General features: G+C 43.9%; 1 protein-coding gene across 5 annotated transcripts in view; it reads left to right on the top strand.

Annotated features, from left to right (window-relative positions):
• PLCE1 (phospholipase C epsilon 1) overlaps positions 1-12,328 on the top strand; it is a 509,323-nt gene that overhangs the window by 377,863 nt on the left and 119,132 nt on the right. For all 5 annotated transcript variants that reach the window (XM_040362142.1, XM_040362141.1, XM_040362144.1 and 2 more), the window contains 2 exons: positions 221-282; positions 369-534. In XM_040362142.1, the coding sequence (XP_040218076.1) occupies positions 221-282; positions 369-534 (228 nt within the window). The remainder of the gene's footprint in view (positions 1-220; positions 283-368; positions 535-12,328) is intronic.

Genomic DNA, 12,328 nt, shown 5'->3' with positions numbered 1-12,328 from the left:
TAAATACGGTAAATAAATACAGTTTTGTTTCTTTATGAGAGCTGTCTTCTGCATATAGAAAATCAACAGCCTATGTTTATTAGTATCATTGCTGTTCCTCCACAATATGTTAACATGCAGAGCTGATATGTAGATTTAAACGAATTGACATGCAGAACAGTCACGCTATAGTTTTATTTCATTTACTAATTGTTTTAACCCTTTTTTTCTAATTGTAAAGAAATTTGAGCCGAGCATTAGTATGCGCCAGCAAGGACTGATGTCTTTTGAAGGGTTTGCAAGGTAGTCACCCATTTTTCATTCCATACTTATTAAGATATAGCCACATTCATATTGTATCCTTTGCTAATATTCCTCTATATTTTTAGGTTTCTGATGGATAAAGATAATTTTGCTTCTAGAAATGATGAGTCTCAGATAAATGTAGATGATCTGCACTTCCCCCTTTCATATTATTTTATTGAGTCTTCTCACAATACCTACCTTACTGGACACCAGCTAAAAGGGGAGTCTTCTGTAGAGCTGTACAGTCAGGTAGGATATTAAATTAATGCAGGATGGTTTCAAATTATATTCTATATTCTAAAAATATTAAAAACATTCTATGTTACCTTTTATACACATGAAATTGTAACTGTTCAGCATAACAATTAGTGCAGTGCTGTAGCTTAGTTATATGTTGTTGTCGTTTTTACTTGAATGGTCAAGCTGCCTGCTGTGTGAAATTGTTCATGTTTTCCTAATACTTTAGCAAAATTAGTTGTGTTTGATGTATTGTTCTGCTATTTCAAACAAAATCTCTTTTGTAGGAAACATGTAGTAAGTGAATAGCAATACGTTCAGTTGTAAGGTGCCTACAAATTTTAAATGCAGATCATGCATGCTACCCAATGAAAGATCAATACACAAACATTTACATTCATGTTAGGCAAATGTACATGTTTTCTTCCTAGGAAAAGTGTGCTCTAGAGAATTCCCCATGCTAACATTCCTCAGGAAAACAACAGTAAATTGGTCTTACAAAGTTCATCTTGGCTAAAAGACTTTTCCTTGCTAAAAAGGCATTTAGCAGGGAATGCTTGTTGCTTTCTTAGAGGGCCTGCAGACAAACAATCCTCCAGCTGACCATAATCATTTGAATATTCTGATGAAAGTAGGCTTCTTTAGACTAGCCATAGAGGGGCAGATAATGACTGGTGGGGAGATATTGCAGTGTTGAGACACAGGGCCTTGATTCCAGTATATAGTATGTATAAATCTCCATGTAAAATAATAAGTGCCTCCAGCTGCTTGAAGAGCTCATTATCACTTTCAAGGCCAAACTCTAGCATTTACACACAAAAAAAAAAAACTGTAGTGTGCCCCCCCCCCCCCCCCCCGTATTGCAAGAGTTCAATGCTTGTTAAGCCTAGAGATAGAGGTATACACTGTAATACTTGAGTTATGCTCTGCTTTAAATGCACTCCCCTTCTCCCCTGTGCTTTGGGTTGGGGGTGAGCCCTCGCCATTCTCACATAATATGCAAGGCTTTTGGTCCAGAATTGTACTTAAAAACGTCCGCATGTGATGACCAACCAGAGAACCTTAGAGAAGAGGCTTCAGGGAACCAGTAACAGAACATCGAGTGAGTCCACCTAAGCAAGGAATGCAAGTTCTACAGCTCATTCATCTGTCCAAAGTGTAACTAAACCTAGGACCCTGCATTCACTATATATGGTCTTCCACAGTACACAGAACATGGAAATGCAATTATTTTTGTAAATATAAATTGCTAAATAACTTTTTGCATTAGCAGTATACAGTGGGGAAAATAATTATTTGATCCTCTGCAGATTTTGTAAAGTTGCCCACTTACAAAGAAATGAAGGGTCTTTAATTTTTATCATAGGTGTATTTTAAATGATCTAGACAGAATACCAACCAAAAATCCAGAGAAAACACATGAGACAAATGTTATAAATTGAGTTGCAGTTCAGTGAGTAAAATAAGTGTTTGATTCCCAAGCAAAACATGACTTGGTACTTGGTGGAAAAACCCGTGTTTGGCAAGCACAGAGGTAAGACGTTTCTTGTAATTGGTGACCAAGTTTGCACCCATCTCAGGAGGTATTTTGGGACACTCTTCTTTACAGATCTTCGCTAAATACTTAAGGTTTCTTGGCTGCCTCTGGTTAACTCGAAGTTTCAGCTCCCTCTATAAATGTTCTATACAATTAGGGTCTGGAGACTGGCTAGGCCACTCCATGACCTTAATGTGCTTCTTCTTGAGCCACTCCTTTGTTGCCTTGGCGGTACCTTTAGCAGAGAAACAACCCCAAAGCAAAATGGGGCTTGACTGTAGGGATGGTGTTCTTAGGTTCATAGTCAGCATTTTACTTCCTCCAAACACGGCTAATCTGCCTCCCCAAGAAGGCATGACAATGACCCAAAACATACCACCAAGGCAACAACGGAGTGGCTCAAGAAGTCTCTAGAAGGTCTCTAGACCTTCATCCTATAGAAATTTTATGGAAACCTTAAAGCGGGAGTTCACCCATTTCTAAAAAAAAATTTTTTTCTTCCCCTAGATTCCTGCTCGTTCGGTCTAGGGGAATCGGCTATTTGTATTAAAATAGGTGCAGTACTTACCCGTTTTCGAGCTGCATCTTCTTCCGTCGCTTCCGGGTATGGTCTTCGGGAGCGGGCGTTCCTTCTTGAGTGACAGCCTTCCGAGAGGCTTCCGACGGTCGCATCCATCGCGTCACTCGTAGCCGAAAGAAGCCGAACGTCGGTGCGGCTCTATACTGCGCCTGCGCACCGACGTTCGGCTTCTTTCGGAAAATCGTGACGCGATGGATGCGACCGTCGGAAGCCTCTCGGAAACCTGTCAATCAAGAAGGAACGCCCATTCCCGAAGCCCATACCCGGAAGCGACGGAGAGGATGCGTCTCGTAAACGGGTAAGTACTGCACCTATTTTTAAATAAATAGCCGATTCCCCTAGTAATAACGAGCATGAATCTAAGGGGGAAAAGTGCCCTCTAAGGGTGAACCCCCGCTTTAAGGATTTAGAGAAGATCTGTAAAGAAGAGTGAACCAAAATCCCTCTTAAGATGTGTGTGCAAACCTGGTACTAACTACAAGAAACGTCTTACCTCTGTGCTTGCCAGCAAGGGTTTCTCCACCAAGTACTAAGTCATGTTTTGCTTGGGGATCAAATATTTATTTTACTCACTGAACTGCAACTCAATTTATAACATTTGTATTGTGTTTGTTCTGGATTTTTGGTTGATATTCTACCGCTATCATTTAAACCTATAATTATTTTCCCCACTGTATAGCAGTGTTACTGTTGTGGGTTTAGTAACACTTTAATAGGCATTCAACCTTTGCAGTGTGGTGGGGTCTTTACTGCAAGGGTGTTCAGCTTTAAGCCAAAATGTATGTAGTTTTGAATACAGAGTGCAGAAATGATATAGTCTCTTTAGGTTTAGTCTCTGGATTGTCTCTTCTCTTCCTGCTCTGCCTGACTCCCTTTATCTGAAAAGGAAGTAAAGAAAAGTTTTAAAAATGGGATATTTTCTTTCATGTTTTTTCTTTCTGAGTGAGGAAACATCTCCCATATAAGAACACAGTCACCCAACACACAGACTATCCATCCTTCTCTGCTCTATCCTGAACTTAAAAAAACATGAAAATAGATCGGGCTACAGTTGGTGCTTTAAAGTGGTTCTGAAGTATAATAATTTTTTACCTTAAAGAATGCTATGCATTAAAAACTCTCCACTTCTCCCCATCCATCCATCCATTCCACAGTTCATCCGGAAAATATTCACAGCTCTTCACTTTTTCTTTTTACTCTGATACCCCTTACTAAAATCTAGTGGATCCAATTGCCTTCAGAAGTCACCTAATTAGTAAATAGTGTCTACATATGTGTACTTTAATCTCAGTATAAACACAGCTATTCTGTGAAGCCCCCCAGAGGTTTGTTAGAGAACCTTAATGAGCAAACAGCATCATAAAGGCCAAGGAACACACCAGACAGGTCAGGGATAAAGTTGTGGAGAATTTTAAAGCAGGGTTATGTTAAAAAAAATATCCCAAACTTTGAACTTCTCACAGAGCACTGTTTAATCCATCATCTGAAAATAGAAAGAGTATGGCACTACTGCAAATCTACCAAGACATGGCTGTCCACCTAAACTGACAGGCTGGACGAGAAGAGCATTAATCAGAAAAGCAGCCAAGAGGCCCATGGTAACTCTGGATGAGCTGCAGGGATCCACATCTCAGGTGGGAGAATTTGTCCACAGAAGAGTGGCAAGAAGAAAGCCATTGTTGAAAGAAAACCATAAGACGTCCTGTTTGCTGTTTGCGAGAAGCCATGTGGGGGACACAGCAAATATGTGGAAGAAGGTGCTCTGGTCAGATAGGACCAAAATTTAACTGGTTGGCCTAAAAGCAAAATGTTATGTGTGGCAGAAAACTAACTCTCCATCCCCACAGTGAAACATGGGGGTGGCAGCATCATGTTGTGGGAATGCTTTTCTTCAGCAGGGACAGGGAAGCTGGTCAGAGTTGATGGAAAGATGGATGGAGCCAAATACAGGGAAATCTTAGAAGAAAACCTGTTCGAGTCTGCAAAAGACTTGAGACTGGGGTGGAGGTTCACCTTCCAGCAGGACAATGAACCTAAACATAAAGGCAGAGCTACTGTACAATGGAATGGTTTAGATCAGAGGTCCTCAAACTTTTGAAACAGGGGGCCAGTTCACAGTTCCTCAGACTGTTGGGGTGCCGGACTATAGTTTAAAAAAAATATGAACCTATGCACATATCTTATTTGAAGTGCAAAAAAACAGGAAAAAACAATAAACCATTACAATATTTAAAATAAAGAACAATTTTAATCAACATAAATGTATTAGTATTTCACAGACTCCCCTTATCACAGAACCCCTCCCCAACACAGAACCCCCCCATCACAGATTCCTCTCCATCACAGATCCCCCCCATATTAGACCCCCCCATAGCAAAGCCCCCCAACACAAACTTCTCTCCATCACAAAGCCCCCAATGCCAATAATAGACCCCCACCACAATCTCCTCTCCATCAAAAAGCCCCCATAACAGATCCTCCCCATCATAAAGCCCCCCAACACAAACTCCTCTCCATCACAAAGGCCAGAATAACAGATCCCCTATCACAGATTCCCCTCCCCATCAAAAAGCCCACATATAAGGTCCCCCCCAAAGCAGATCACCCCAGTACAGACTCCCCCATCACAAAGCCCACCCAACACAAACTCCTCCTCCTCACATTGTCCACCATAACAGACCCCCCATCACAGATCTCCCCTTCAATATTACACTACCGCCCCTTCTATAACATCCCAGCACTCCGCCTCTCTGCTACCTCAATCACACAAGACGTAAAACATGACAGGTCCGGACAAAGGGCGGGACTTTGCTAGTGAAAGGCAGCTGTTTGATTGCTAAAACTGCCCTCCTGCTTAACTAAAAAAAAACGCCTTTTGTCCGGACCTGTCATGTTTCTCATCTAGTGTGATAAAAAGGTAGCATAGGGTAGGGGGATTGCTGCGATATTAAAGGGGCACTCCGCGGGTCGGGTAAATCACACTGGATGGCCGGATTCGGCCCGCGGGCCATAGTTTGAGGACCCCTGGTTTAGATCAACGCATATTCATGTGTTAGAATGGCCTAGTCAACGTCCAGACCTAAATCCAATTGAGAATCTGTAGCAAGACCTGAAAATTGTTGTTTACAGATGCTCTTCATCCAATCTGACAGAGCTTGAGCTATTTGGCAAAAATTTCACACTGTAGATGTGCAAAGCTGGTAGAGACATACCCAAAAAGACTTGCAGTGAAATACAAATGCACGCCACACTTTTAAGATATTTTTGGGAAAAATATTCTGAAAACCATTTGTCATTTTCCTTCCACTTCACAATTATGTGCCACTTTGTGTTGGTCTATCAAATAAAATCCCAATAAAATACATTTATGTTTTGGTTGTAGACAAAATGTGGAAATTTTTAAGGGGTATGAATATTCTTTTAAGGCACTGTAAGTATTCACAGCCTTTGCCACAACACTCAAAATTGAGCTCATGTGAATCCTGTTTCCACTGATCATCCTTGGGATGTTTCTACAATAACTACAACCACAAATTGTGGTGACAGCATCATTCTGTGGGGATGCCTTTCAGCGGCAGGAACTGGAAGACTAGTCAGAGTCAAGGGAAAAATCAATGCTCTGGACCTCAGACTGGGGCGAAGGTTCATCTTCCCAACAGGACAACGACCCAAAGCACACAGACAAGATAACAAAGGAGTGGCTACGGGACAATGTCGTTGAGTGGCCCAGTCAGAGCCCAGACTTGAACCTGATTGAACATCTCTGGAGAGATCTGAAAATGGCTGTGCACCGACACTCCCCATTCAACCTGATAGAGCTTGAGAGGTCCTGCAAAGAAGAATGGAAGAAACTGCCCAAAAATAGGTGTGGCAAGCTTGTAGCATCATACTCATAAAAGACTTGAGGCTGTATTCAACAAAAAGCAAAGGCTGTGAATACTTATGTACATGACTTTTTTTTGTTTTTCATTTTAATAAATTTGCAAAGATTTCAAACAAACTTCTTTCACGTTGTCATTATGGGGTTTTGTTTATCGAATTTTGAGGAAAATAATGATTTTAATCCATTTTGGATTATGGCTGTAACATAACAAAATGTGGAAAAAGTGAAGCGCTGTAAATACTTTTTGGATGCACAGTATCTGCCTCCTTTCATGGTCCAGTGATGTCTCTGGCTATAGCAGCATTGCCATTTCTTCCTGGTCTCCTAGGAGACCGTTTTTAATGTCCTAGAAAAAACAAAGTTTTTCTCGATGTGATTCTTGTCAAGCCTGCCTTGCATACAAGAAATGCTCGAGCAAAGCGCGGTGACGTACAACACGTATGACTGTACTCTAAAGGGGAAGTTCCATTCAGATGGCGCCACCCTTTATGCTGCTTTTGCTGATTTTGTGTTAGTAAACGTTTGGTGAGAGACGATTCGTGCTTTTCAGTCTGTTCCAGCGTGGCGATTGTGCTATCTCCATTACAAACGCTAGTTTTTCACCAGAACGAGTGCTCCTGTCTTATAACTTGCTTCTGAGCATGCACGTTTTTTCCCGTCATTAATGCCTACACACAACTGTTTTTCACAACGTGAAAAACTACAACGTGAAAAACAATGAGAAAAATTAGAGCATGTTCTAAATTTTTAATGGACATTTTTCACGTGGAGAAAAATGCTCTTGAGCCTACACACGATCATTTTTAATGACCAATTAAAAAAATTGCATTTTTCACGTCATGATAAACGGTTGTGTGTACGCGGCATAAGAACAGCGGGAGCCATAGAATTCTGCTGCTGTCTATCCAATTCCTGTGAGAGGGTGTAGGACATAATAGCACTCTGAGTGTCTATGGAAGCACACAGCCAATATAAGAAGTGCGTCTGCATGGGTGTCTCCTCAGCACACGGCTTGTTGAGGAGGCACCTGCATGAGAGGATAGGGCCAGCAATTCCACTGCACATAGCAGGTAAGTATGGCATCTTTTATATTTTTAAGTAACAACAATTTATTTTTACAATTTCTTTACTGGCAAAGGAAACACCCTGATAATTGCAAGTGATTCTCATTTTATTTAGCCTTTTATGGGCTGCAGCCCATATCTTTTTTATAGATTAGCTTAAAGGTTTATAATTTCTAAATCTAGGTTCCAAGTACCTCTCTGTTTACACTTTCGCTTTCTTTTTTTTTTTCTTTTTTAACAAAGTTTTTATTTATAGTCAAAAGTAACAATCATACTAGCATTTGTACATGAATTTTAGCATTAAAGGAGTGTTTTTCTTTTTCTCTCCCCCCCCCCTTTTCTTCCCCTTCCCAAGCAACTTTATTGTAACAGAGAGTGCATACATGTCATTACATACATCTAAAGTGTCAATGATGATATGAGGGTGTGCAGCATTCAGAATACCAGTTCAAAGCCGGTGTCATGGCCAACAAACATTTTGTAATGCACAGAAGAAACAAAGAGAGCAGTATCTGGTGCCCACCATGCAGGTCCTCCAGACCTGCACCGGTGCGCCCAGCCATGATTAAGCACTAGCTTAGTGCGAAACGCGTCGGATGTTCCCCTGTTCCTTTGCTGTGACCTTGTGAAGTGATGCATTTGCTGTTCGGTTGAATAAAAAGACAACCTTTTTGGTTATTGGAGTGCGGCTATTCATTTCCTCTCTTCGTATCTCAGGAGGACCATTTTAATGAGGTTTACCCTGCCCCAAACCCCCAGTGGCAGACGGGCCCAGGTCCGTAGTTTGTATTTAACATGGGAAACTAAGGGGTCTAGATATAAATTTACATAATCCGCCGGTGTTCTGGATATGCAGATCCCTAAATATTTGATGGTACTTACTCGTTGTAATGGCAAACTGTCCTGAAATTCAGTCGGTGGGAAGCTGTCAAGAGGAAGAATGTGGGACTTACCCCAGTTAAATTTTAGCCCGGAAAAAGTCCCAAACCATTCGATTGTCTGGAGAGCCGCATGTAGAGAAGGGCCCGAGTCTGCCAGGTATAATAGTGTGTCGTCCGCATACATGCTGATCCTTTCAGTCAGAGTGCCAGAACTCAGTCCCCTGATCTCCGGGTTAGCTCGAACGGACATGGCTAAGGGCTCCGTGGCCAAGGCATATAGTAGTGGTGAAAGAGGGCAGCCCTGTCTCGTGCCTCTGCTGAGGTCAAACAGTCGAGACGGCCAGCCATTGGCCACCACCCTGGCCGTGGGTGCGCTATACAACAGTTGGACCCACTTGATGAACCGTGGTCCAAAGCCATATCCCTCCAAGCAGCTCCAGAGATACCCCCACTCCACCGAATCAAACGCCTTTGCCGTTTCTAATGTCACCACCACCCGTGACCCAACTTCAGTATGTGTAGCTTGCAAGTTGATGTACAGTTTGCATAGATTAAAGGAAGTGTTACAGCCCGGCATGAAGCCTGTTTGATCTGCGTGTATGAGGGACAGAATGACTTGGTTTAGTCTAAGGGACAGCACCTTGGCCAGTATTTTTATATCAACTTGTAGTAGAGAAATGGGGCGGTAGGACTCGGGGTAGCCCGGGTCCTTCCCAGGTTTGGGGATAAGGACTATCATCGCTTCCCGCATAGAGGGGGGCAGGGTAAAGGTTTCAAATAGGTGATTAAATAGGTCAAGCAGTTTGGGAGTTAGTAGTTCACTAAATTGAGAGTAAAATTCCACAGGAAGACCACCAGAGCACGGGGATTTGGATCTAGCGAAACTGGCGATCGCAGTATCTATTTCTTTCGTGGTAAGGGGTGCCTCAAGTGAGTCTACCTGATCCTTCGTCAATTGGGGAAAGGTGATGCTGTGAGGAAAAGCAGTCTGTAGGTCCCTCGGGTCAGTCACTGTCGTTTTATATAGGTCTGCAAAAAAGTCCCTGAATTTAGAGGTTACACAACTTGGGTCTGTAATCTGTCTTCCCCCTGGGCCATGAAGGGTGATGACAACTGGGGGGCCTGTCCTCACTATGCACAAGGTATGCTAGGAGCTTGCCTGCCTTTTCCCCATATTCAAAGAGTTTTTGTTTAGTAAAAAAGAGCTTTTGACGAGCCTTTGTAAACTGTAGTTGGGTTACCACTCTAGTCTGCATTTTAAGTTGGGCCGCCGCTGCCGCGGTGGGATCGGCAGCGTATTCTCTTTCAGTGGAGTCTAGTTCCATCACCGCCCTGTCAAACGCACCAGCGGAGTCAGTTTTAATTTTGTTTATGCGTGATATCAGGGTAGTACGGGCGTACATTTTAAATGAATCCCAGACTGCAGCAACAGAAGCCGTGTGGTCATTTTCCAGAAAATATTGTTTCCATTGGGCGATGAGCTCATCATCCTCTGGCAGCAGCGTGAGCCAGAACGGGTTCAGCCGCCACGGCCTCTGCGGCTTCTCAATAGGTATACTAAGGGTGGTCCAATATGGACTGTGGTCAGACAGTAGCCTGGGACAAAATGCAGTTTCCAGGACCCGCGGTGCCAGGGTGTGAGACACAAGAATAAAATCTATGTGGGACATGGAATTGAGCAGGGGAGAAACAGGTGTAGGCTCGAGTATGTGGCAAGTTGTGTCGCCACGTGTCTATAAGGTGGAAGGTGGAGATGAGTTTAGAGAATTTCGTCACATCAGCAGTACCGCCCGATGCCTGTGCCGTTTGGAGTCTGTCAAGGGCCGGACATAGTGTAGTGTTGAAATCACCTAACCATATTGCCTGTACTGAGGGGTTACGAGACATGAAGGTGAAGCCTTCCAGAACCACTGTTGTGCTAAATGGAGGAGGTATGTAGAAAGCCATGAGAAGGAACGGCTCACCGTATAACTTGGCATGGAGAAATACATATCGACCGTTGGGGTCAGTGAGGAGCTCACAGAGTTCAAAATGCACCGATTTAGCGATCAATACAGAAACACCCCTGGCATAAGATGTGTGAGTGGAGTGATACGCCCATCCAACCCAAGGACGGCGAAGGGCCATTTGAAGTCTGCCCTCGACGTGCGTCTCATCCAGCACCACCACGTCTCCACGTTGTTTTTTAAGGAATGCAAGGGCAGCCGAGCGTTTAATTTTCTCGCGCAAGCCCCGAACATTCCACGTGAGGAATTTTTATAGTTGCCATAGTGCTGGACATGGATTATAACCTTGCCTCAATAAAACACGTATACTAAGGTCTAGTGGAAAATATAGAACGTAACAGACCTGAAATGCATTAAACACTGTATGTGGCAACCATTCAACAAATATAAATTCTTCCCTGAACGGTTTCTGAGACACTGTATGCACATTTAAAGATTGGAAAAATAACTGTTTAACAATCCCCTCCCTGCCTTACACCCACCCCAACTTGTGCAGGCATGAACCCTTAACAACTCTGTACCACCATCTGGGAACAACAGTAGCGTCACATGTAAGGAGAAAATTAGGAACAGTCTTAGCAACTGGGTCAAGTAGTGATTCCGAGTCCGCCACCATATGGAATGATGAGGATGGGGCCTAGTAGTGTGCCCCAGCAAGTTGGCATGAGAAAAAAACAGAAAGACCCAGTTTCTCTGTTCATCCGCATAGTCCGGGTTCTCAGAGGTTAGTGGGGCGTAAATTCGCTGCAGTGTGCATGCGGCTTGTAGGACTAACGTGCCCCTGTAGCTCCGTGTAACAAAAAAGTTGAGGAGTATGAAAAAGACCCCCATGGGGGGGTGATGAAAGTCGACTGAAGATATATAGAGAGGAAAAAAAATATTCATGCCAATGTGTGACATAGGTCAGGGTAGCAGTGCAATAAGGATTTAAGGCAGGTCAAGTAGCGGTAAAAAACAAGAAACAAAAGTGTCTCGCCGTGTGGCTCACCTGGTGAACGGTCATTCAGCTCCTCCATGTTCAGGCCTGCGCTCCAGCCAGGAGATGACCTCCTCAAAGAACGATACAAGACCATCGTGCTCCACCCGCAGATGTGCAGGGAAAAGCATAGAATACTTCAGGTGACGGCTGCGCAGCCTGCGTTTGGCCTCCATGAAGCTCTGCCGGCTTTTCTGTATCTCGGCCGAGACATCAGGGAATATTGCCACTTTGATGTTTCCTACTGGGATGTTGTCCTTCTCTCTCAGCCTCAGCGCAGCATCCCGGTCTTTGTAGTTTAAGAGTTTTGCAATGAAGGTACGGGGTGGAGCTCCCTGAGGGGAAGGTTTAGCAGGCATCCTATGAGCCCTCTCTACCGCCAGCATGGGGGAGAAGGCCTCCCGGCCATATGTGGTTACCAGGAGCTGCTCCAGGAACAACGTTGGGTCCTTCCCTTCCGTTCCCTCTGGGAGAGCAATGAATCGGAGATTGCATCTCCTCAGGCGATTCTCCATGTCATCTTGCTTGGCGATCAACTGGTTAATCTGCCTCTGCATATGTTCAGATCCGGCCTGTAGTGGCAGCAGGACGTCCTCCACTGTGCTGATGCGAGTTTCCGTTTCCGTGACCTGGTCGCAAAGTTTCTGAAAATCCTGCCTAATCAAAGAAATGTCGACCTCTTCAATCTGGGCAGTGAGGGAGGTCCTGCAGAGAGTAATCGCCTCCAGAAGTTTATCCGCGTCTCCCTGCCCGTGCTCACCTCCCATCTTCTCAGCGCCGCCATCCCCCTTAGCCTCCTCTCCCTCATTTCGTCGGTACTGTGCGAGCTTTGCCAGGGTAGATTTGTGGCTTTTTGGTGGGGACATGGTATTGGGTGTG

The sequence above is a fragment of the Rana temporaria genome, chromosome 8 (genome assembly GCF_905171775.1).
Source record: "Rana temporaria chromosome 8, aRanTem1.1, whole genome shotgun sequence".
In the NCBI taxonomy this organism is placed as follows: Eukaryota; Metazoa; Chordata; class Amphibia; order Anura; family Ranidae; genus Rana; species Rana temporaria.
Note: the sequence above shows the minus strand (reverse complement) of the source record. Positions and strands in the feature narration are given on the sequence as shown.